Below are 23,183 nucleotides of genomic sequence, written 5' to 3' on the forward strand. Positions count from 1 at the left end.
TTAAAAAAAAAAATACGATGAGGCACAAGTCAGTCCCTTTCCCAAAGGACACCTTCCAAAGGGGACTGTGGTGTTCTACAATAAAGCAATGTAAACTCAAGAAGAATCGACACCACCATCGGATAATGGACAGACATGTAAATCAAACCTGAAACTAAAGAATACGGTTTCCAGATGTGACTTTCGCATTTAATATTCCTGGTAAGTCCAAACTGGAAGACAAATACTTGTGCAAAACAGTGTTAGAGGGTAATAACTTACAGCTTAAATTCCATCTTTCCGTTGCTCTTGCCCTCCCTTAAGCCACCTTCTTTTCCGGTGGAGTCTTGTGGGTTGTACAAATACGAGCAGGCTTCAGGAAGCCAAGACCAGGCCCATTTGCTGGGCCTCATAGGTCCCGGCTGCTGCACCACAGCGGGGCGGACCCTTTTTCAAAACAGACAAATTGGAAGTGAGAAATGCACAACGACTCCGTCTTTGGTTTTTTGCTTAGACTCTGCTGGAAGCACCAGGAGCCTGGCTAAGAGCCGCCCGGCCCAGGTTTCCAGGGCCACACTCAGTAGAAAGCTGTTTCACGATCCCCGAAACACAGAAGGGCCGCCTCTGCTCTGCAGGGTCTCGGGAGATTCTTCTGCTCCCCTCCCGGACTCGGGGCTTGACTACAACCACCAGACCTGTGACTGCCCCCTGCCCCCCAGCTCAGCAGGGACACCCACAGAGAGACAGCGGGGGCTTCCAACTTCCCTCCAAACAGGAGGCGCATCCTCTCCACGTGTTTCTTCCTTGCCTAAAACAGGAGAGTAGAACTGAATATTCATAAATATCAGTTGTTTAGGGTCTCGTTTTTTTAGCCCACAATTGTGTTTCCCCCTCTTGAAGGCGGTTTAAGGAGACTGCAGCTCTAAGTATAATTACGCCTCTTGGAGCAGGCTGAAAAGCAGCAGAGAGGTACTAATACCTCACAAGTACCTTCTAATGAACCCCATTACTCAGAAGGCCGCATTTCTGTGCAGAGTGAGTCACCAGCAGGCACTTGGCTTTGCAGGTCTCCCTGAGCCCTGTCTGCATTTACATCCCAGTTCCCAAAGTGGCTGTACAGTTCCTGGTTCTCTACAAAGTGCAACAAATTAGAAGAAGCAAACAGAATTTAAAATGTTTTTACAGGTTGTAGTTTTCTCTCCCATTCTATATACCGCCCCCCCCACACACACATACACACCAAAAAAAAAAAACAAAAACAAAAACAAAACCAGTATGAAATAACTTCACAAATTAATGTTTTTCATAAAACGCTTTTAAAAATAATGATGGCTGTCTTCTTATATAAGTATATGATAACATGCTTTCTTCCTATGATCGAACTCCTAAAACCCAAAGTAACAGTTTGCATAGGCATATTTCATTTTGTGCAAATTTTACTAAAATAAGGCTGTTTTCAGTGCTTCAGTAGTGATACACTGATTAAAGAAAGCTCTCAAGCAACAAGAAAATGTCCCTGCATTCCAAACCCTCCCCAGCCACATCTTACTTCCTAGGCAGAGAACAGAGACCAGTGGATGTGCCTCCACCATAAGGCAATACACATGGAGCAGAAAACAAGTCTTGGAAACACAGTGCAGAAGGGCATCTCTGCTTACGTGGTGGAGGCAAGGGGTGGGGCTCTATCCTTCCCTTTCGTAAAACGGAAGCCAAAATGCAGAGGCCACAGGAGCAGACACACATTCGTCACCTGTTAAAGAGTCAGCCTCTGACACAGGGTACTTCCAGAAATCAGCGAACCCCAATATTCGCTTGGTGTGAGCTAAGCTGCAAGATGAGCTGATTCAAAAGGATGGGAGAATAACAACCAAAACGTCTGAGGAAAAATTGAGCAAAGAAAACCTGCCAAAGGACCAACCAGCTTATGAGACTTAACATTCTGTATAACGCGGGATGAAAAGACCTGGCTAGAGAGAGGACGTGTACAGAAAATTCCCCTCCCCAAAATCAAGTATTGTCAGGAAATATCAAAGTAGAAATTTTTGTAAGCAGCTTTGCATTTAACATTCAGTCAGACACTAAAACCTTTAAAAACAAAAACAAAAACAAAAAAAAACACTAACAATAGGAGTCCTCGAAGTCACCCAGGACCTTGCAGCACAGAATGGAGTGTTCCTGGGCCAGGGCAGCCAGTTCTTTCAGGAACTCCGGGAAGAGGGCAGCTGCCAGCATGGCGTTCCGCACGGACAGGGGCAGGCCTGCGGGCACCCCCGCCACCTTGGCTCTGTTTGTCAGGAAGGGCTGAAGCACTCTCGGGGGACCATCCAAAAAGTTCTTGCCAATTCCTGTCCTGGAGGCGTCCTGAACGGGATCTGAAACCAGAAAGCAGACTGTCGTGGTCACCCTCTACAGCCCATTCGAGTGTGTGTGTGTGAGGGGGACAGGGTGGGCGGAGAGGGTCTGGTCGCAGGTCCAGCTGACAGAAGAATGAAGGCATGGCCCTTAGCGCACACCTCAGTCCACTCCGTGGCACAAATAGTTGCTCAGCAGAGAGTCCCAGCACAGGGCATGTAATAGGAGGCTTTTATCCCAAACCCTGTCTAAGGAACTCTGTGCAGAAATTGTAGCACGAATTTAAGTTTATCAAGAACTCTCCATGCCCAGGGCATGGAGAGAAGAAAAAACGAAAAAGGCATCTCCTGCCACTGTGTCAACCGAGTGAAGACTTAGCTCACCACGATGGTTATTTAAGGACGTCCAGAGGCTCCGCTGACAGTCCTACCTTTGCCAGCGAAGCCCTGGTCACGTCACGTAGCCGCAGGAGACAGGCTGGGTCACACAAGCCACTCTACGCTCTCTGCATCTTCTGGCCTGGACATCCAGCCCTCTGTGGAGAATGGAATGCAAGAAGCCTTTTCCAGGTTGAAAACAATGAAGAGGAAGCTGGGTGCTGGTAAGACCAGACCGGGCACTTCCCGTAACTGTGGACGCCTTGTGGCAGCAGTGGCTTAGAAGCCTCCACTTTCCAGGAGTTGCGATCTCAGTTTCAGTAACATAGGTCTAAGATGATATGAGCTCAAACTTTAACATACGTGAGCGATTTCCATGTTCATATCAAAGCAGGTTTACCAATTAAAATGGTTCAACTTTCCCAACTATTTAATTCCTGAACATGTGACCATCTCCAGCCTTCATATATGAATAGGAATTATTCATGCCTTCTTCTACCCCCTACTCAAACAGTCTCATTACTCCTTATAAATCATTATATTTGAGCTCTTCATTATTTTGGCTGCTTTTCAGAATTCAGTCCCATTTTTCAACACTCTTCTCAGAGCGTCGCTTAACCATGGTACTAAAAATTTTTGACATTTATAGTACTTTCCACATCTCACTACTATAGTCTTTAGTGTTGAAAAAAAAAAAGTCCTCTAGTTTACTGCTTTAAATATCTTTTAAAGCTTATCACATTACATGCCATAAAGAACTAGAAAAGTTGTTGAGAATCTGTCTGCTGCTATCTTTCGGCAGAAACTGACAACATGTCCTGATAACAGAGTGAGGACAGAAGTGTTAACATCACCGAGATACACTGCCAACCTTGGAGATCACCCTTGAACACGCCCACCCTCGCCCTCCAGCGCTGCAGCTCTCCAAAGGCCCCCGCCAGGCTCACAACGGAAGCTGGCCTGGGTACCGGTGGGGAGCAGGACACTCATGGGCACTTATCCCAGACTAAGACCTGCACTGTGCACGCTGGTTCCCCTCATCTCTGCTTAAATCTTAACTAGCCCTCAGGGAACACCAGTCCAGTGGTTAAGAGCACAGACTCTGCCATTTATTGGCTGATAACATCAGGCAAGTGGCTTTACCTCTCTGTACCTTAATGTCCCCATCTATCAAAAGCTCATAGAGTTGTTATAAGCATTAAAGGGTCAACAGGTATAAGGGCCTCTTGATAAGTGTCAGCCATCAAATCATCTCTCACTGACGGTTTCCTCCTGTTTCCTGCCTCTCAGAGTAATTTCCTGTTCTAGCCTCCCACCCCATTTTATTTACCAACTAAGGCCTGCATTGCCTTTTAGCCTGCATTGCTGTTCATGTCTTTTCTCCACTAGACTTTGAGATTTGAGAGCTGAGCCCCTACCTACGTTCACAGCCCCCAACACACTTCCTGATTGTAGAAGAAGCTAATAGACATTTGCTAAACGCATGAGTGAAGGAACTGACCAGCATCAGGGCTTCTCTACACCTGATCTCGCTGGAGCCAACTTCCTCTTTCAAAGTCACTCCTCTTTCCGCCCCCAAAAGGGTTTTCATGGCTCATTTGTCCTCACCTCTGAATTTAAAAAGTGTCATCACTAAAGCTCATTTACCCCGCTTAAATCAGAGACTAAAAATTGTCTTTACTGACGTAGGCGGGAGAGTGCTCGGGAGGGGGATATGACTAGCAGGATCCTTACGGAGGTTGTGTCCTATCAGCAGGGGACTGGCTTTGCAGTGAGTCACAAAGCCCTTCAAGCTCTCACCTGATCGGGCAACTAGCTTATCATATAATGTCTCAGGATCCCAGTCTGTAGAATGGGAATCATACCCACCTGACCTCCCTTCCAGAGCCAGAGACCAGTGAACAGACTCTTACTGTAAACAAATACAACCTCTCTGGTTTGGAAAGTACTTGAGGGTGAATGAAAAGCCCGGCAAATGGCTGAACGTCAGAGACAACATGACACCGTGGCAGCTGGCACAGGAAGTCCGGCTCTGGAGCAGCATCGCATGGACTTTTACTTCTGTTTGAAGCATTAGTGAGGAGGCTCTTTTTCCCCCACCGCTGTCAGGAAGCCCAGGGGACGCAGGGCCTGCATGATGGAGCAGCTCTGGCTGCAGGCGCCCGAGTCACACCCCTCCTAAACGACTCAACGAGCCCGCACAAGCGCCTGACGATAAAGGCAGGGAGGAAGGGAAGCTCGCATCAATGTCGGAGTCAGGAGTGCTTTTCCAAACTGTTGCCCTGGGTCTGAAAAGCTTCAACAGAGCGTTCTCAAGACGAATACTGGAACGATTTCAGAAGTCAGGAGGGAAATCGGCTCCACGCCCCTCTCCCTGTCAGCGTATTAAGCAAAGCGCACGGCACACAGACCCTGGGAACCCCGATGTTTGGCCTTTCACCGGGATTAAGTATATATTGCTCTGTGTCACAGTGAGAATGGGACTCCCAGACTCAACTCATTTATAGGCGACCACATCAGACTCGATGCTTCAGAAGCCAGCGTTGTGCAAAGGGACAGGAACCTTTCCCATTCTGAGTTCAGAGTTTACGTTGTGGGGAAGGTGGCACTTTGCTAACCGGAAAGAAGTTAGGAACTTAATGTGAAAAACTCCATGCAAAGAAAGTCTTATACCCCGAGAGAAACTTCCTACAAGTCAAAGTCCCCTGCATGTCACAGACCTTAAAAATTATCAGCCACCGCTGACTCATCTGACCATCCTTTGTGGTGGGCACATCTGGCAGCCATGGCCACTAAACCGTCTGAAGCCAGAACAGAGCACAAGGTGTGAGTGACCCCACCACTCCCCACCTCCCCAGCCCCCCACAGACAATCCCTCACCCGGAAGGCCTGAGAATCAGTCTCCGTGTGGGCCCTCGGCCCCATGACCTAGGCGAGACAGGCACCTCGGCTTCGTGAGCCTGCCTGACTGTTCTGGCCTCCAATTTGGGCTTCATAATATGAAAAAAGAACTCAACGGTACCTTTCTTGCTTGTTTCACATTGCTGTCTGAAAATAAAAATTGCCTGGGAAAGCACTTTACAAATTGTAAAATAAAATGAAGACCAAAATCGAATAGGTACACAGAGGCAGAGTCAAGCCTGCAGGGTTCTAGGGTCTTTACAGCTTCCTTTAAAGGTTTAAAAATTGCGCTGAGTTACATTTCCGCCTCTCAGAGCTGGTTTCTGAACAGGATGCCTTTAGCCCAGGACTGAGAGCCCCATTCTCTCAACTAGTCACCTGCCACGAAGAAGCCTGACTTGTCTTGAGATAAGCAAAAGCCAGTATGTACGATATGGGGCCTTTCCTGGTTTGCACTCACCAAGTTATGGCCTAAGTTACAGCTCGGAAGACAACTGGTCATCCAGTCTGTCCAACATGAGCTTAAACAAGGCAAAGCGCAATGCTCCCTTGGCCTGACTGGCCAGCAGGGCCACCCTCAGCTCTCCTGCTCAGCACCCACCCCCACCCTCTCCCGCCCGCTGGGCCAGGCCCCACCTACCACCACTGGAGCTGATGAAAAGTCACTCTCAGGAATTCTGAGCATAAACTTTACTTCTCCCACTAAAAATGAATAGTTTTTACCTTCTAGAGCCCTAAGCACATTTATTTTGGGGCTAAGAATCTCTGAAAACATAATAAAGAGAAAGGATGTTCTCCTCAGGGTAGAGCTGGCCAAAAAATGGCTCAGGGTGTGCACAGAATGCCTCTTTCTGGCCCATACGCGCCACATTATTTATTCTAGCCTGGCAACAACCCACATGTCATTCCTTCCCTTAAGTACCCTCAGGAAAACAAATGCCGCACTAGACCCTCCAAACTGAGAACAGGCCGAGTGTGGGCAGGGCAGACCTTTCTTTAGGCATAAGAAGACTAACCCGAGGATCCTCCCTCTTGGGTAAAAATGCAGCATCTTTGAACCAAAATCAGGAGGCTGGGGAAGTGGAGGAGCAGCTGAAGGAGAGACGCAGGGGCGAAACGTGGCTTACCTTTGGGTAGTGACTCAGGGGTCATGTCAGACATGTCCACACGGAAGAGCAGGTATTGCTGGGCTTGCATGAGGAGTCCTGGGAAGTCTCTCTCCACAGACGCAAACTGTTCAATCTTGTTTTTCACAGATGCTAGGACCTGTGAAAAACGACATTAATGATGTTGATGCTTCAAGCAGAATTCCATCCTGTGATCAATATATCTTCCAGGTACAGCTCTCATTGCAGGAACTATTACGACATCACTTTTAACAGCCTTGGTGTTTTGGTAGGGCACCCTCTACACATCGAACTAAATGGAGCTTTGCAGTTTGTCTAGAATAATCTACACAACCAGCAAAATCAGACAGGGAAGGAGAACCAATGATTAGAACAGAGGAATTTTTGAGAAACAACAAAATAACAGGAGAAGGCGGGAAGGATCCCTGCTCATTAGCACCCATCAAATCGACAGGTACTCGATTTGATGGGCTCGGCTGACTCACCTGATAGAGAGAACGGACACTTGGCTGGAAGACCATGTTGGTGTTGAGCAGGAAGGAACGCAGGAGTGGCTGGGGGTAGCTGGCTAGCTGAGTAATGATCCCAATGAGCAGCAAGTTAACGTGCAAAGAGTTCTCCAGCATGTTCTCCAGCTTGGACAGGACCACACTGATGAATGGGCCTGCGGGAGGAATACAAGGCTTCATTCAGGGCTGGCTGGGCACATGGGTATGTCCTTCCCTGACAACTAAGGAGCCACTGGAGCCACAGCTCCCAAGCCACAGGCCCAGCCGGTGCAGATCAGTAGAGGCACAGGAAATGCAGCCAGGTATCCTGCAGCCTCAAACCAACACACAAAACCAACCACCGCCACAATGAGAGAGCAGAGAAAGGTACACAGGAGCTTGTGGGATTTTGACTCCACAAGCAGTTTTGATACTTGAAACATTAGCATCGACCTTGACAAATAACTTAATTAAGATTTAAAATATACTTTTCCACACTGTTTCTATATTTCTTGGTGTTGCCAACGCTCAGAAACATGACATTTATCATCTCATGATGCTGCGTGCTCTAGAGCTTCATGGAAGTGTTAGAGGCCATCGAAAGTGTTGGTAACAAAAAAAAATCTTTGTTATTAAAGAAATATTGAACACATATGAACTGTGTTTATTAAATAGTGACACTGTGAACAGGAACTGTCTATCCCCAACAAGCACCATGGGAAAGATTCTGTCTTGTGAAATGTCACACTGTAGAACGGGAAGAAGAGGGAGACCGGAGTAGAGGAGGACCAGGCTAGCATGTCAGAAGCCCCGAGCAACTCGGCAACCACACTTTAATTTTCAGATGGTGGGGAGAGGGGAGAAAAGGGACTTGGGTTCGGGAGATATAGTTTGGTATGTCAGAGGTTCCTTAAAAAAGAAAATCCATATTTCATTTAAAAAAAACAGTTCATAAAAAAAAAATTAAGAAACAAGGAACTTCAACTAATTTGGGTCACTAGAAAAGTATTATGCTTTATGTTTGCATTCACTGAAGACAGAGAAAATCAAGAAAATTAACCTGGCATTAATAAATTGCTGGAAAATGTTTTTCACATTTACCATCAAAGTGGTTCATTCAGCTCTATCGATGAGAGTTTTGTTTCCCCCGGTGGAGCTACTGATGACGCCACTACACACAGCATATTTATAACAAAGCGCACATCCCTTGATGAGTAAACGTGCGGTAGGAAGATCTCGCCAACATTAATGAGTTACACAGAAACATACTTCATCACAAGATGCTTCATTCAGAAGCATTAGCCGTGTAGGAGAGTAAAACCCTTTGCAAGAAGACAGAACCTACCTGTGAGAAATGGAAACGCCAAGCCCGAACCTCTCACCCACGTGGGCAAGTAACAAGGTAATGGCAACAGCCCTGTCACCAGGAACGCAGTGCATGTCTCTAAGGGGCCTCGGAACACACAAGAGGCACCATCCGCTTATGTGTCGGGCTTGGCCCCAACTTGGGACAGGGTGGGGAGGGGGTGCTGAGCTCCTCAGTCACAGCCCATCACAGCAGGTCAACGAGTTCTCCCAATACAGAGCCTTTGGAGAGCCCGTGCCTACAAAGCAACACGGGCAGAGTTGGCCGAACACATTCGGAAATGCTGGATGGGAACCCCCATTTGAAAGCAACTTGATGGGGTTCCAAAAAGAACCCCAGGAGTGTCACCAGTAACTCTTCTTAAGGTGTCACAACACAATTCTAGCTTTCCAGGAGTGTCACCAGTAACTCTTCTTAAGGTGTCACAACACAATTCTAGCTTTCCAGGTAGATCTACAAGAAGGCTGCTGTCCTCATACCCTCATAAACCTTGGACCCAGTCTTCCCCTGCCTGTCTCCCGCTCCCACTCAGTCGCAGGCTCAGCATCTATTTCCTTCCAGAGGGAACAGACAAGTCATATGCGGTGGGTAGAGTCCCCTGTAAAACACACATCCTTAATGTGAGCCCTCTATGTCCCTACCACTGTCCCAGCCTGTACTTGGCCTCATTCGGCCATCCTACAAATGTGAAAGTTGCTGACTGTGCAGTGACCAGGGGAGATCATCTGCAGTCCATCACCACCGTAAGGCAGGAGAAAAAAGTTCGACTCACACCCTGTGGAGAGTGTCATCACTGTCTCACTCGAATGACAGAATATTAGGTCAAGGCCAGAAGACTGTCATTGTACTCGCTAATGACATACAACTTCATAGGCATGTTCAATAAGAAATATATATTAAACCCTTTCAAATTTCTGTCTTATTCTAGCACTTAAAAAGAACTGCTTAGCCAAAAGCAGTTGCTAGGGGAAACTGATAAGCAGCTGAAAATCAGAAAACTCAGCTACAATTCAGAGAGCCACCAGTGTGTATAGGGGATGGAGAGTGTGGTTCCCCCTCCCCCCAACCTCTTCCCCTAGGAGGACAGATAAACAACCTGGCCATAAAATATTTTGCCCCTCAGACTCTGAGAACCGAGCTGCTATGGATTCTGTGCCTCAGCTCTGCCAACCCCACCTTGGAAATCTCTCCTGAACTTGGACCTTCACCTCCACCTCCCACACCAGCACTGCCTGAGGTCAGAGACTCATCCTTTCTCGTCTGGACTTCAACAGTAGCTTTTCTGTTTTAATAGAGATTGAAATGATTCTAATTTTTTTTTTTTTCTTCAAACAGTAGAGAAGTATAAAGAACAGGCCTCTCCCCTGAAGGCAGTCCCTGTTAACAGATTCTAGTGTTTTCTTCCAGAAATGTTTTATGTATATAATAAAGTAATGAAATTATTAAAAACATTTATTAATTGCTTATACATGCCAGGCAGTGTTCTAAGCACTTAACTTGTATCAACTTACTCAACTACAATGACTCTATGAAGTATGTTTATTATTTATCCCCACTTAAAGATAAGGCAGAAGGACAGGTGCACACAGTTAGTAAATGAAAGAGTCTCAATTTTAATTCAGACCTGTTTCCAGTGCCTGTACTGTTAACACACACGATATCTTGCCTCCTCGTGTGTCTGTGTGTGTGTGTGTGTGTGTGTGTCCGTGTCCTCCTCCACCGGTATTTAAAAAAAAAAAATGACAACACTCTGTACACACTGCTCTGTACTTTGCTTTTCCATTTAACACTATATCATGGAGACTGTCCCACAAATCTGTCTCATCCTCATTTATCTCAGGGCTAAAAAATATCCAATCACCATCACTATGGGTGCTGCTTTAGTAAAACAGTCCTCCTGGTGGACCACGGGTTGTTTCCAGGCTTTTTCTATTATAAACAATGCTGCAGTGAACATCTTTGAATATATATCTTGGTATATAAGCGTGAGTACAGCTGTGAAAATGTTTCGAGGGGCAGAATTACCAGATCCAAGCCTTGGTGCATTTTGAAATCTGACACGGCAACAGTCTCTTACTTGTCCTCTCCCGCTCGACTGCTCCCCATACTACTTCAAGGCCTCTTCACACACGGAGCCAGTCACATCTCTTGCCAACTGTAATACTTGTAGTGCATCTCCAGTGCCAGCAGCACAAGGCCCCATGCCTCAGCCTGGCCCAAAGGACCCCTATAAGCTGGCACCAAGTTCCCCAGCTTCCTCTCTCATGCACACTTCCTCTCTGCCACACACATCCACGAGCTGTCAGTCTCCTTTGTCATCCGCCTGTTGTTTCCTCTGCCTGGACTGTCATTCTCAGCCACTTCTACCTGGGAGCTTCTGTTCACCGCTTGTGTCCCTCTGTGAAGCCTTTCCCACCCCCTGCACTGGGCTCCCACAGGAGTTGGAATACAATGACTAATAACACATTTCTCACGAAGGAAGTGCAGCTCTTTGTTGATGTCTCCTCTGAAAGTCTGCAAATTCCTTCATTGTTGTGTCTTTAGTACCTAGCATAAAACTTGCCAAATTTTAGGGCATCAGTAAAAGACTGCTGAACTCACAAATAAATAAAATTAAATAAATGAAATGTACATAACTTTAGGACATATCTTTTCTCTTTCAAAGCATGTGAACTTTGTAGTCTCTAAACTTCTGAGTGTGTCCTGGAGCGTTAGGCTTAACTTCCATCTCTCCATGGAATCCTGATTACTGCCAAAAATGAATTTCCCTCCCGGCAAAATCAAAATGTTACATTTCATTTATTTAATTAATTTTATTTATTTGTGAGTTCAGCAGTCTTTTACTGATCCCCTAAAATTTGGCAAGTAGTTATGTACAAGTTTCAAAGGAGAACAAGGCAAGTTTTAGTTACAATTACCTATAGGCATCCAAAATCTCACATTATGTTTTGCTCGTTCTCAGGTGTATCATATGCAAAATATTGATGTTACTTAATAAGGTGTCGTATTCACTTTTTTTTTTTTGTCCTAAACTATACTTTGTGTCTTCAATTTACATATTTCTGAGGGATGAAGCTCCTTTGTAAGAAAGCTGACAATGTAAAGAAAGATCTTCGTTGGCCATGGGTGGCCCTGACTCCCAGAGAATGCTCACAGCAGGGACCCCTCGCTGGGTGACAGTGAAAGGGACACGTCCCAGGCGAGTGGGGCACGTGCTGGGTCACTTCCGCCCCTTGCCCTGCGCTGAGCCCCCTGCCCCAGTCTGCTCTTCCCCCTTCCCCCTTCCCCTTATCAGCTGGGAAAACTGAGACTATCTAATCCTCTTTGCTTGTGACTGACTGATTGAATTTTAATTAAAACCAGTTCACATTGAAATGTTAGCTCAACTAGAACCTCAAGCCTTTTAATTGTGGAATTAAAAGCGTTCCCCCTGTTTAAATAGATTTTCAGGCATCAGTAAATAGATGAATATATATTGGAGGAGGGTGGAAGAGCTCCTTGAAATCACATTAAGCCTACCTGGCTGAACCAGAAGGTAATGTGATTTCATCTATTTTGGGTGACCCAAGGAGACGGGAGCGTGGTCTCTCCTCGCCAGGCTGCTCCTGATTGCTAGGGAAGGACAAGCCTCAGCAATCAGGAGCGGGGCTGCCTGTAATCATAATAATGGCCCCCCAGTATCACACCAGTCTTCACAAGGGCAAAGGGAAAAAGGGAAGGTCAGGGACACCAAGGCCACATGGCAGGAAGTGCTAGAGCCAGGATTCCCCGACGGGCCTGACTCCCAGACCACTGTCTGACCCTCTGAGATGCCAGCTCCCTTAGGGACCCACTCCTTGCTACCTGAGCGCCATTCGGGGGGCCCACACCAGCCATCTCTGGGCTTGATGAACTCTGCTCTGTGCCAGTTCTCTCTGCACCTCAATCTGCAGATTCAGATTTTACTGGCTAACATGTAATGACATTTTGTATCATAATTCCTCACCCCAATCCATTTATCTGATATCCCACCCTATCACCTGGCTTCTCCCATGAGGTCTACCTGTTGTTAGGGGTGTATCACTGGAACACCCATTCTTTAGTAGAGTTATGAGTTTATGCGGGTCTACTATACTTATTTCTTGATGAAGATTTTGTGATTATCTAAAATGAGCTCCCAGGCAAAGGCATAAGTAACCCCGATGGCCTCTGATGTGTACACAGGTACATGTATCCAGCAAGTATTCTGAGCTCCTACCACGTGCTCGTCACTGCTCAGATGCTGCGGCTGCGGCACAGATCAAGCCAATACCCGGCCCCTAATGGACCATACATTCTGGTGGGGAAAAAATGTAACTTTTAAAAAAATACACATAAAAATAAATGCTAAGGAGGAAATTAAGTTAGACTAAAGGAAATGAGGCTGTTAAATAATGAGACCATGTCTATGGCCATGTGACCCTGAGCAAGCCCGATCCCGTCTGATCTCAGAAGCTAAGCAGGGTCGGGCCTTGGTACTTGGTACTTGGATGGGAGACCACCTAGGAAGACCAGGTGCTGTAGGAGTAAAAAATAAAAAATAAGGGATTGTAAGCTGACAATCTGTGAGGTCAACCAAGGGTTGCGAGGCTATTAAATAATGAGACTGCATTTCTTGTGTGGTTTCAGCAGTCCTATTACTTTATCACAGGCATATCAAGGGAAGTTGCTCAACAGTAAAATTTAACTCCTAATTTGCTGGGGAGGAAAAATAAAACAAGACAATCATTGCAAGAATGACAAAATTAAATAAAAGTGAGACAAGTCCCTCTGCTCTTTACAAAAATACCTTCGCCCTCTGTGCGGCAAATGGGTAACACTCCTTACCTGCACTTACCTTACTTGCCTGTTGTAATATGCATAAAAGTACTTTCAAAGACAGAAATCACAAAGGATGATAAGATGGTCACCTGTGAATGGCGTGCTCTGAGTCCTCATGGGCTGGGGACTAGCAAAGGCAGTCTCATCTCTCACCCCAAACGGGGATGACAGGGTCTCGGGGGCAGGGGCTCCTGCTATGAAAGAGTCAAAGTCATCGTCCTCCTCCTCCTCCTCCTCTTCCCCTTTGCTCTCTGCTTCCTGCCCTGCTTGATCTTGTGTTTGGAGCAAGGGGTCAGGTGAGGAGAAATTCTGCCCTATCAAGCCCTCGGTGCCAGAATCCAGTTCTTTAATGATCTGGTCATACTGGGAAATTAAATCTTCACCCTCTGGGTGAATAACGATCAGGTCTGAACTGTGCTCCACCTCACAGACAGGAGGTGCTAGCTCTGAGCTTAATCCTGGGGCTACTTCAGGTTCAGTGTCTTCTTCTGGTTCCTTGGACACACTCTGAGATTCGTCCGCATTGTCCCTGATGTGTTCCTCCTCCGAATCTGTTTCTGGCCGAGGGCTGGGCAGGGGGCCGTTGCTCATGGCGGGGCTCTGGACCTCGGTCTGGCCTTGGGCTGGGGGCCTTGCAGGTTCCTCCTGTGGATTCCGAGCATCCTCAGAGTCCTTCTCAGCACACAACCTGTACACCATCACGTCGTCCTGAAAGTCGGACTCTTCGATGTAGGACCCCTTGAAGAGCAGGATGGCGTTCTTCTTCATCTCCTGGATGTGTTTGGGGGGATCGATTGGGGCCGGGGGGCCTGAATTCTCCAGATCGTCACCAGGCCCAGGGGAGCCTGCATCCACCCCTGAGGAGATCCCGGTGTCATAGCTGTCGTCCCACTCCAGTTCCGTCTGGCTCTTGTCCTTCCTCGAAGCCAGCTGAGGCCCCGTCCTTCTGGGGAGCTGCTGCGGGAGCTGGAACACAGGGTAGGTGGCGCTGGCAGTGCTCTCCTCTGTCAGACTCTGGAGAAACGTCTCAGGGTCAGGGGAGTCCCCGTCATAGAGGGCGGACCAGACGCGGCAGTCCCTCATGCAGCGGAGGATGTTGGCGTGAGCCTCCCACAGGTACTGCAGGTAGCTGATGTCCAGGGCTTTGCCATACTCCACGATGCAGGCCAACGGCGAGAACGCCTCGGGGAGTGGCTGCTCCATGGGCCCTGCCACCGGATGCAGAGACAAGTCAGAACGAGCCTTCTCCTCATACTTTATAGTGATGTGGGGACAAACGCACTGGACGGGGATGTGACCCATCAGGCTGCTAAGATTTTCTGTCACCATCTACTTTGGTTCTAATAGTTTCTGATTAAGTGATTTCTGAATAATAAAAAATATATAGATTTTAAGAAGGAAAGATAAAAACAGAAACTCTGCCCTCACAGGAGATATAGAATCAATATGGCAAGTCAGATACTGGCTTTCGTCAAAAGAAAACTCTTATTTGGTAGCGGTCATTAGAGAAATAAGAGCTAATAATGGCAACCTCTCAGGCACTTGAGAGGATTAAAGTAGGTAATATATTGAATATATTACCTGCCATAGTGTAGGTAATAATTAAAAAGATTTTTACTTTGACTCTAAAGTGGAAGGCCAATAATCCATGAATTTAGGAAATGGATTTTCTTTAGAAAACCCTAGGTTTTCAGAAAAATCTGTTAACTCTTTCTGTCTTCCTAGGAACTACTGGAATGTCGATATGTACCAAATGGTCTCTTACGATAAAGTTATTTTCACTACCAAAAGAGTCCTTCTAACCTAAGAATGAGTCCAGAATGAGTTCTCATATGATACAATGCACTTGACGTTAAAAGTCCTCAACTGCAGAACTTCAGGGGGAAAAAAGGGACTCGAACAAGGAAAAATACATAGTCTACTATTTCTTAAACATCTACTATGAGAAAGGTGCTTTATTAGTGCTATCGAATTTAATCCTCAGAACAACCTACATGGCAGATATTATTTTCTCCACTTACAGATGAAGAAATTGAGGCTCAGAGACAAAGATCAACTGAGTGACTAGTCGGCGGCAGAGCCACAGCTCGCGCACAGCAGCCTCACGCCAACCCTCTGTTCTTACTTCATTAGATGAAACACCTTTGAAAGCTTCTTGTTTCTTCATTATCTAAATCTCTACCCAAGGGGGCTAGAATTAGACCTTTAAGAATACACATTTTCAGGACATCAGGGTAGGCACAATTCGTTTTTTATAGCTCTGCTGCTAAACGGTGTTTATCTCTTATCTGCTTTAAATAAAAAGATATTGAAAAATGACTACTAGCAATATTTATTCAGCACTTACTCCATGCCAAGTAGTCTTTGAAGAGCTTTATAAGTCCAAGGTCACTTATCCTTGGAACAACCTTTTAAGGTAGGTACTATTTTGCACATGAGAAAAAAAAAAAGAAAGGTTAAGTGACTTGCCCAAGAAAGCGGCAGAGCCCTAGATTTGGAATCCTAGCTCTTAATCACTCCACAGTGATTAAATTCTCTATCTACTCAACCGCCTACCTACGTAACCATCCATCTGTTAGGGCATTTACCTGCTGTCAGGTCAACCCAGGGCCAGGATGGTGGAAAGAACACGGAATTTGGAATCAGAGGACATAGCAGGTGTGTAACCCTGAACAGGCCAATCTAGAGAGACTCTCTGAGTCTGTTTCTTCATCTGTAAAATGAGCATCCAACTTTCTTTAAAGGGTTAAATGTGACAACCCAGGGAAAAAACACAGCTAGTCTCAGACACCCAACAAATGTATGTTTAATTTGAATTTTGAATTCTGCAGCAAGGTCGGCCACAGAATCATTCTTGAAAAAACATTTTTCTAGCAAATAAAGATGTTAATTTTCAAATATGTTTTGTAAAAAATAACCATTAGGTAGGAAAATATAAGATATTCATACTAGTTTACCTAATAGGAAAATATATTTAAAATCCAGCTTGTTATACTGCCACATGAATTATTAATTTCATGTATATACAGTATCTTTATTTAAAGGTAATTTTTAATTTTTAAAAATTACATTAATATCAAATATGCTGATATTTTCTTCATCAAGCAGCTCAGCTACAGCTGGGTGGACAGAGTGACATTATTTGGGAGACATCAGAATATAGATTAGAAACACCTGAGTCAATCAGGACTGGAACGTTTCCTAGTGGTCACAGGACAGGCAGAATCTTCTGAAACAGACCACCAAGGATACACAAATGTCCCCTCGCTCCAGCTGCCTGCTGGAGAGCCAAGGTTTACAGAGATGACCACTTAAATCTTAACTTGTACAAGGTCAACCGCAGCTGGCAAATAGCACATGAACTGTAACTCCTGTAAAAACAGAGTATTTATGAAAGGCCCCTCTTTAGGTCAACCAAGTGAATCAGGTACAATTGCCATAGCACAAATTTCAAGTTTTATGATGATGTATTATCGACAGGCAAGTATTCAAAATGGGCCATTTTGGAAACTGAAATAAGGGCCAGTTCTACCTTAGCTATAGCCATATCCACATCCCTCGCCCCTATTTTGTTTAGAAGACATGGTTTCACATTTGGATTCTGAAAGTGTCACTAGAAAGCCTAGTGAAAATAAAGGCCTGGAAGCACCGAATGGGTGACAGCTGGTCATGTCGAAACACTGACTACAAAGTGTCCACGACTCCTTACAGAACAGAACAGGACCCCCTACATGGTCATTCATAAAAGAAATGGGACTCACTATCTTATTCCTATCCTCCCAAAGAGACACATATCCCAAGGAGAGATGGGATCTGGCATCCTTGTGTGTAAAGATCATCACTACCGAGTTCCTACCTGAACTATCGTGTGTACACTTCGACCAGAGAATATAATCCCTCTCTTGGTTCCCAAGCGTCAGGGTGATCCCGCTGGAGCAGCAGATGGGGGTCAGGGCGAGCAGCTTGGCCGCAGAGACAGAGTAACAGTCTCTCTCCTTCACAGCCCACCTCTGACTCAGCATCATGTGATTGCAAGGGATCAGATACCTAGAACGACAAAAAGGGCAGCATTCGGTCTCCATTCCCAGGCAGTCATCCCCGAAGCTGTAATCAGGATTCGTAGTGGTCGGGGTGATCCATCCACTCTCTGCCCACTGCCAATCCATCCCACCAGTCCCCAGGGGTCCCTTCCTTGCTTGAGACTTGTCAAGAGCTTCTTTCTTCTGACAGAACAACCCCTGTGCAGAGCATCTGAGGGCCTTCACAACTGAACCTCCATAAACTTCCTCCTCTCTTCATGGGTCCGCGATCCCTCTTTGCTTCTGTGTCTCTGCATGCACCGTAACGTTCACCTGGAGGATGCTTTCCCTTTACCTGCCTGACGAATGCCTTGTCATCCTACAAAGTCCAGCTTCAGTGTCACCTTCACTAGGAAGGCCTCCAGGCTTCCGACTCCAAGGTGGAGCTACTCTCTCGCTCCGCTATGCACACAGCCATCTACTAAAACACTATTACCACAATTACTTTGGTGTCTGTCTCAATATAATGTGCTACTAGAGCCAGGACCTCCTTCAATGGTTTCTTTGTATAACCCTGGAAACGCTGACTCACAGTGGGCACTGAAGGACAGCGGAACCACCCCAGAGAGCAAACCTCATCTCCTATTCTCCTAGGTGACTGAGACTCACCGAGGAAAAGTGGGCCTCATTTCACACAAAATACTTTCGGTTGGTGATAAAAGCATCTTAGTCTCATTAAGACCCTGGAGATAAGAAAATCTGGGCATTCATTTCTGACGCACTCAGAGCACATCATGGGCTTCATGGGTGGAAGAGTGTTTAAACAGCCTGCTTTCTTTACAGGGAGAAAGACTATTCTGTTTGACAAAGATAGAGCAACTGGGATGGAGGTCTCGCAGCCAGAGCCAAGTGTCACGTATGTGTGCAGGAGCCAATTCCAGAAGTGGCTGAGCCATTATGGGAAAAACCACAATCTTCGATTAACCAGAATATTTTTGTTTCTGTACTTAACTTCTGAGAAAAAGGCAGCAGTGCAGAGAAAAACAAGCTACGATTAAAGATTCTATGAAAGAGATAAAATGTAGAACTTTCAGGGTATGACTTGAGGCCTGTAGATATTAAGCCATCTCCCACAGCTGTTGATCCAAATGAGGAAAACCTATGCTTGTAGTGATGACTGACCCATTGCAAGTGCCTGAGTCAAGGAGGAAAAAACATATTTAATTCTCGTCATGGTACTTTAAACAAAAGGTCTTAATAACTTTCAAGGTACAAAATGAAGAGGTCGCCACTTAATCTTCCATTCTCAAAAGCAATCAAACCATTCCTCCAGGACTCTGTCTTGGTGGCTAGATCAGGGGGTCCCGTTCTCCTCTCCCCTGCACCGTGGGCACACACACTCCTGAAGCCTAAACTGCTGTCACTAAGATCCAGAGCACCCTGCTGTCTGACATGGAGGCATCTGTTTTTTGTAAGTTCAGTTTCACAAAAGTCAAAGTTTACAAGAACAAAAGAAAGATGGAGGAGGGCAGTATGACAAAGAGGGCATGTCTGTTCTAATTGCTGGCCCAGCTTTGAGGGGCTTATACCTGATGCCTTTTGGAGGAGAAATGGCTGCTGTCAGTAGATAATGGAGCTCTTTTCACAAGGATCTCTGAGCACAATGTTTTGGTGATACAGAATGAGGCAGGGGAGAGAGGCCTTCTGCCACCTGTGTGACCAGCCCAGCCCTGGCCCCGCGGGCACAAGGGCCGGCAGAACTGCGCCAGCGCCTCAGCACAAGAGCAATCTCAGCAGGGGCGAGGGCCCAGCAAGGACGGAGATGAGGCAGCACCACCCAAAGGGGCCTCAGCAGTGGAGGAGACCGGAGCACAGGCTGCTGTGGCTACTGTGCTAGGGGCAGACTTGTTCGTGAGCCCTTCCCTTAAGGAAGTGATGGCTGACACTTTGCTGAGGGCCAAGGTCTTGGATGAGGAGTGGAGGTGATGGCCAAGGAAACCTGTCCTGTGGATGTTGATGTGAACTCCTCTTTTCTTAAAGGCTAGTGAGGCCTAAGGAAATTCAGGTTACACAGGATTTATTGTGTCCTTATTTTGATCATTAATTATTTAAGAAATAAACCACTTCAATGCTTTTATATACTGCAGGAACTCGATGACCACTTACAGTTCAAACACACATTTCATGACTTAAGTTGATATCCATAGATTTCTACTCTTTGTTGAAGTATTAAAAAAAATGGCATACCGGATCAAACCTAATAAAGCTATTTATCAAACAGCACCAGTGGGTAGCTTGAAATTATATTAAAGAGTTCTTGGGAATTTGCAACTTTGCAAATACATGCTTTCAGCAGAAACTAAAAATTTTCTTCTGAGTAAATCAAATAAAGAGCGATCCCCTATAGGTTGAAGGAGAGGTTCTACAAAAGTGGAAATGAATAACCACTTTGTATTTAATGCAGTACTTCTACTGTGCTTTTATAACGAAGGCTTATCTCAGAGAGAAGAAGAGGAAAACCGTCCACTGACCCTCTGTCTTTCCATCATTTACAGGGAAAGATAACAAAATGAATGTTCACTGCATCATTATTTACAAGACCCAAGATATGGCAGCAACCTAGATGTCCATTAATAGATGAATGTATAAACAAGAGGTGGTACATTATGCAATGGAATATGTTACTCAGCCATATAAAGAATGAAATCCTGCCATTTGTGACAACACGGAGGATCTAGAGGGTATGATGCTAAGTGAAGTAAGTCAGAGAAAGATGAACATCACATGATTTCACTTATACATGCAGTTGTTTAAAAAATCAAAATGAACAAACAAAACAAAACAAATTCATAGAAACAAAGAACAAAATGATAGTTGCCAGAAGGGGGAGTCAGGGATGGGTAAAAAAAAGCGAAAGGGAATATATCAATAATAGTGTGATTAATGTACGGTGACAGATGGTTCCTAAACTTAGGGTGGTGACCACATCGTAAGATTATATAAATGTTGAATCACTATGTTATAGACTTGAAACCAATACTATATTATATGCCAACTATACTTTAATTTTTTTAAAAAGAAATGGAACAAATGTCAGAGGCTCCCCAAATGTTAAATGTCAAAATGCAATGGCTGTCGATAGCAGAAAAATCACTTAAGAATTTAGGATAGGTATTTGTCATCAAACTGCCTTTTCATTTATACTGTATTTCTTTTGTTTGGGATTCTATTTAAATGCAGAAAGTGGTAAAAAATAATCATAAAGTAGTAAATATCTGATTTTAGAAGTCCAGATCACTCAAAAGCATCCCATAATATAGCAGGGAAATAGATATATAGTCCATGTTGTCCTCCTCCTTTTCATTATTTCTCCAACCCTGTGCAACCCTGGGTCTATTTTCTATTTTCCTACATATCACTCATTAAAATAAATCATCATCGCTTCTGAAACAATTCAGTGACAACCAGTCAATAACAAAGCACACATACTACCTACTGCTACACTGACAATAAAAACAGAACAAAGCAGTGAGTACAATGCAGAAAGCGAGGTGCTTTTTATGAGATGACGATAACCTGAATAACATGCCAATAGGCAAAAATCCAAAAAGGAATGTTAGTGAATTTCAAAAAAAAAAAGATCGTTTGGTTTTCAAAGACAGTCTGGCCATATTTCTCCTGTTAGTCTTGCCCCACCTGGGCTGGCTTGCATTTTTTGCTCTCCTCCAGGCACCTAACCACCATGCAAGATGGAAATGTCACTGAAGTGTACACGCAGCTTCTCTTTGAGCAAAACAGCCTCTATCTGAACCCAACAGGCAACATAGTTCATAAAGCTGACAATGGACTAGCACTACTGAAAAAAAAACACTCTAACCAGAATATTCATGAATGGCATTCAGAGTAGTAAGCAATTAAATTTTGCCTAAACTGGGAAGAGCCAGGAGTATGGGAGTGATCTGTCACTTCACTGCTCATCGGCATTTCCCGTCCACCTTCGGCCTGTCATATGCCACATGCATGGAAGAGGACCGTTTCTCCTTGGTTTTCTGCTCACTAAAATAGCCTCCCTTTTGGAAGCATCTTATCTCAACTTACTTTTCTGACATTTTGCTAAATGAAAGAAACGTTATCAGTTGCAAATGGATTATCACTTGAAATGTCAGTATTTAAAAGTATTCGGGTTGCAATAAAAATTGACGCATGGTTATTTATTTGTCACATAACAAACAACTTCATTAAAAGGATTCGCATAATCTTCACTGCTCTATTGCCTCTCAGATCTTCAAATTTATCATGTACATTCAAATAACAACAGTGGCAACAACAAAATGGATGGATTACAAATCTGCTTTTTTAACGTCCCTTAAAATAAAGTTTAAATAACTAGCAGAATAAAGATTTTTCATTGTCCTTACTTTTGGTACAGATTCTAAATCAGAAGAGACATTATTTTCATTAGTTTAAAATGTATTTTCTGGAATATTCTCCTCCCTTAAATTTGTGTAGTATCTTATGGAATTTCAAAACGTTTTCACAAGTATCACCACAGTTGATCCCCTCAAGAACCCCATGAGGCAGCAAATTCCAAAAGCAGGGTAAGACGAGTCAACCCAGCAGTTCACTCCCGCTCTGGAGCTCTACCTGGGTATGTGACACCTTATTGTTCCAGCCTCCGCTGTTCATAGCTTGTTGTTGTATTTTCATCTCCTTCTCTCTTTCTGCTACAAACTTAGTAACTTCCTCCATCTATCTTCTAGTTCATGCTTTCTTAATCTTTGTCTTAATGAAATTTACCCCAAACACTCAGTTTTTCATTTTAATAGTTACCGTTTTTATTTCTAAGAGCTCCAGTTGGTTCTCTCTCAAATCTGCCTGTAATTTTTGCTTGATTATTAACATATCCATTGGCAAGGATATGGAGAAATCGGAAACCCTGTGCAATGTTAGTAGGCATGTAAAATGGTGGTGCGGCTATTATGAAAAATAAAAAATTTAAATACAATTACCATATAATCTAGCAATTCCACAGGGGAAGCAACCCAGAATGTCCACCAACAGATGAAGCTTCTGGGTGTATTCCCGAAGAATTGCTAGCAGGGTCTTGAAGAGAGATTTGTACACCCATGTTCATAGCAGCATTATTCACAATAGCCAAAAAGGGGAAGCAACCCAGAATGTCCACCAACAGATGAATATACAAAATGTGGTATAAACAATGTAATATTATTCGGCCTTAAACATGGATGAACCTTGAGGACACGACACTAAGTGAAATAAGTCAGGTGCAAAGAGGTAAATATCGTATGATTCCACTTATATGAGGTATCTAAAGTAGTCAAATACATAGAGTCGACAGAAAGTTGAATGGCGGCTGCAGGGGAAGGAGAGACGGGGAGTTATTGTTTAATAGATACAGAATGTTAGTCGTGCAGGTGATAACGGAGCTGGAGATGGGTGGTGGTGAAGGCTGCACAACAACGCGAATGTGCTTGATGTCCCTGAACTGTACACTTAAAAGCAGTTAAGATGGCAAATTGTATGTGCTGTGTATTTTACCACAATTAAAAATAATTTTTAAACGGGGGAAGAAAATCAGTAGTTCAGAGGACAGAGACCAGGAAGCAGAGGTTTCCTGCATGTCCGACTTCGGTGTAAGTTCTCTATTTGGCTCTTCTAATGGACACCTCCAGGCAGTATGGCAGAGTTAGAAATAGAGAAAGTATTATTATTAT

The 23,183-nt window shown here is 44.7% G+C and overlaps 1 protein-coding gene across 3 annotated transcripts in view; it reads right to left on the reverse strand.

Annotated features, from left to right (window-relative positions):
• Positions 1 to 1,260: 1,260 nt before the first annotated feature.
• The window catches only part of FAM160A1 (family with sequence similarity 160 member A1), an 81,026-nt gene continuing 59,103 nt past the window's right edge, over positions 1,261 to 23,183 (reverse strand). The window contains exons 7-12 of one of the 3 annotated variants that reach the window (XM_015585083.2): positions 17,286 to 17,476; positions 13,519 to 14,643; positions 7,222 to 7,400; positions 6,737 to 6,875; positions 5,429 to 5,509; positions 2,218 to 2,351 (exon numbers count right to left, since the gene is read on the reverse strand). In XM_015585083.2, the coding sequence (XP_015440569.1) occupies positions 5,430 to 5,509; positions 6,737 to 6,875; positions 7,222 to 7,400; positions 13,519 to 14,643; positions 17,286 to 17,476 (1,714 nt within the window). In that variant the 3' untranslated portion in view covers positions 2,218 to 2,351; position 5,429. Of the gene's footprint in view, positions 2,352 to 5,428; positions 5,510 to 6,736; positions 6,876 to 7,221; positions 7,401 to 13,518; positions 14,644 to 17,285; positions 17,477 to 23,183 lie in introns of all 3 variants that reach the window. The other 2 variants (XM_006906264.3, XM_015585081.2) reach the window with 2 other exon arrangements.

Source organism: Pteropus alecto, unplaced genomic scaffold (assembly GCF_000325575.1).
Source record: "Pteropus alecto unplaced genomic scaffold, ASM32557v1 scaffold50, whole genome shotgun sequence".
Classification (NCBI taxonomy): domain Eukaryota; kingdom Metazoa; phylum Chordata; class Mammalia; order Chiroptera; family Pteropodidae; genus Pteropus; species Pteropus alecto.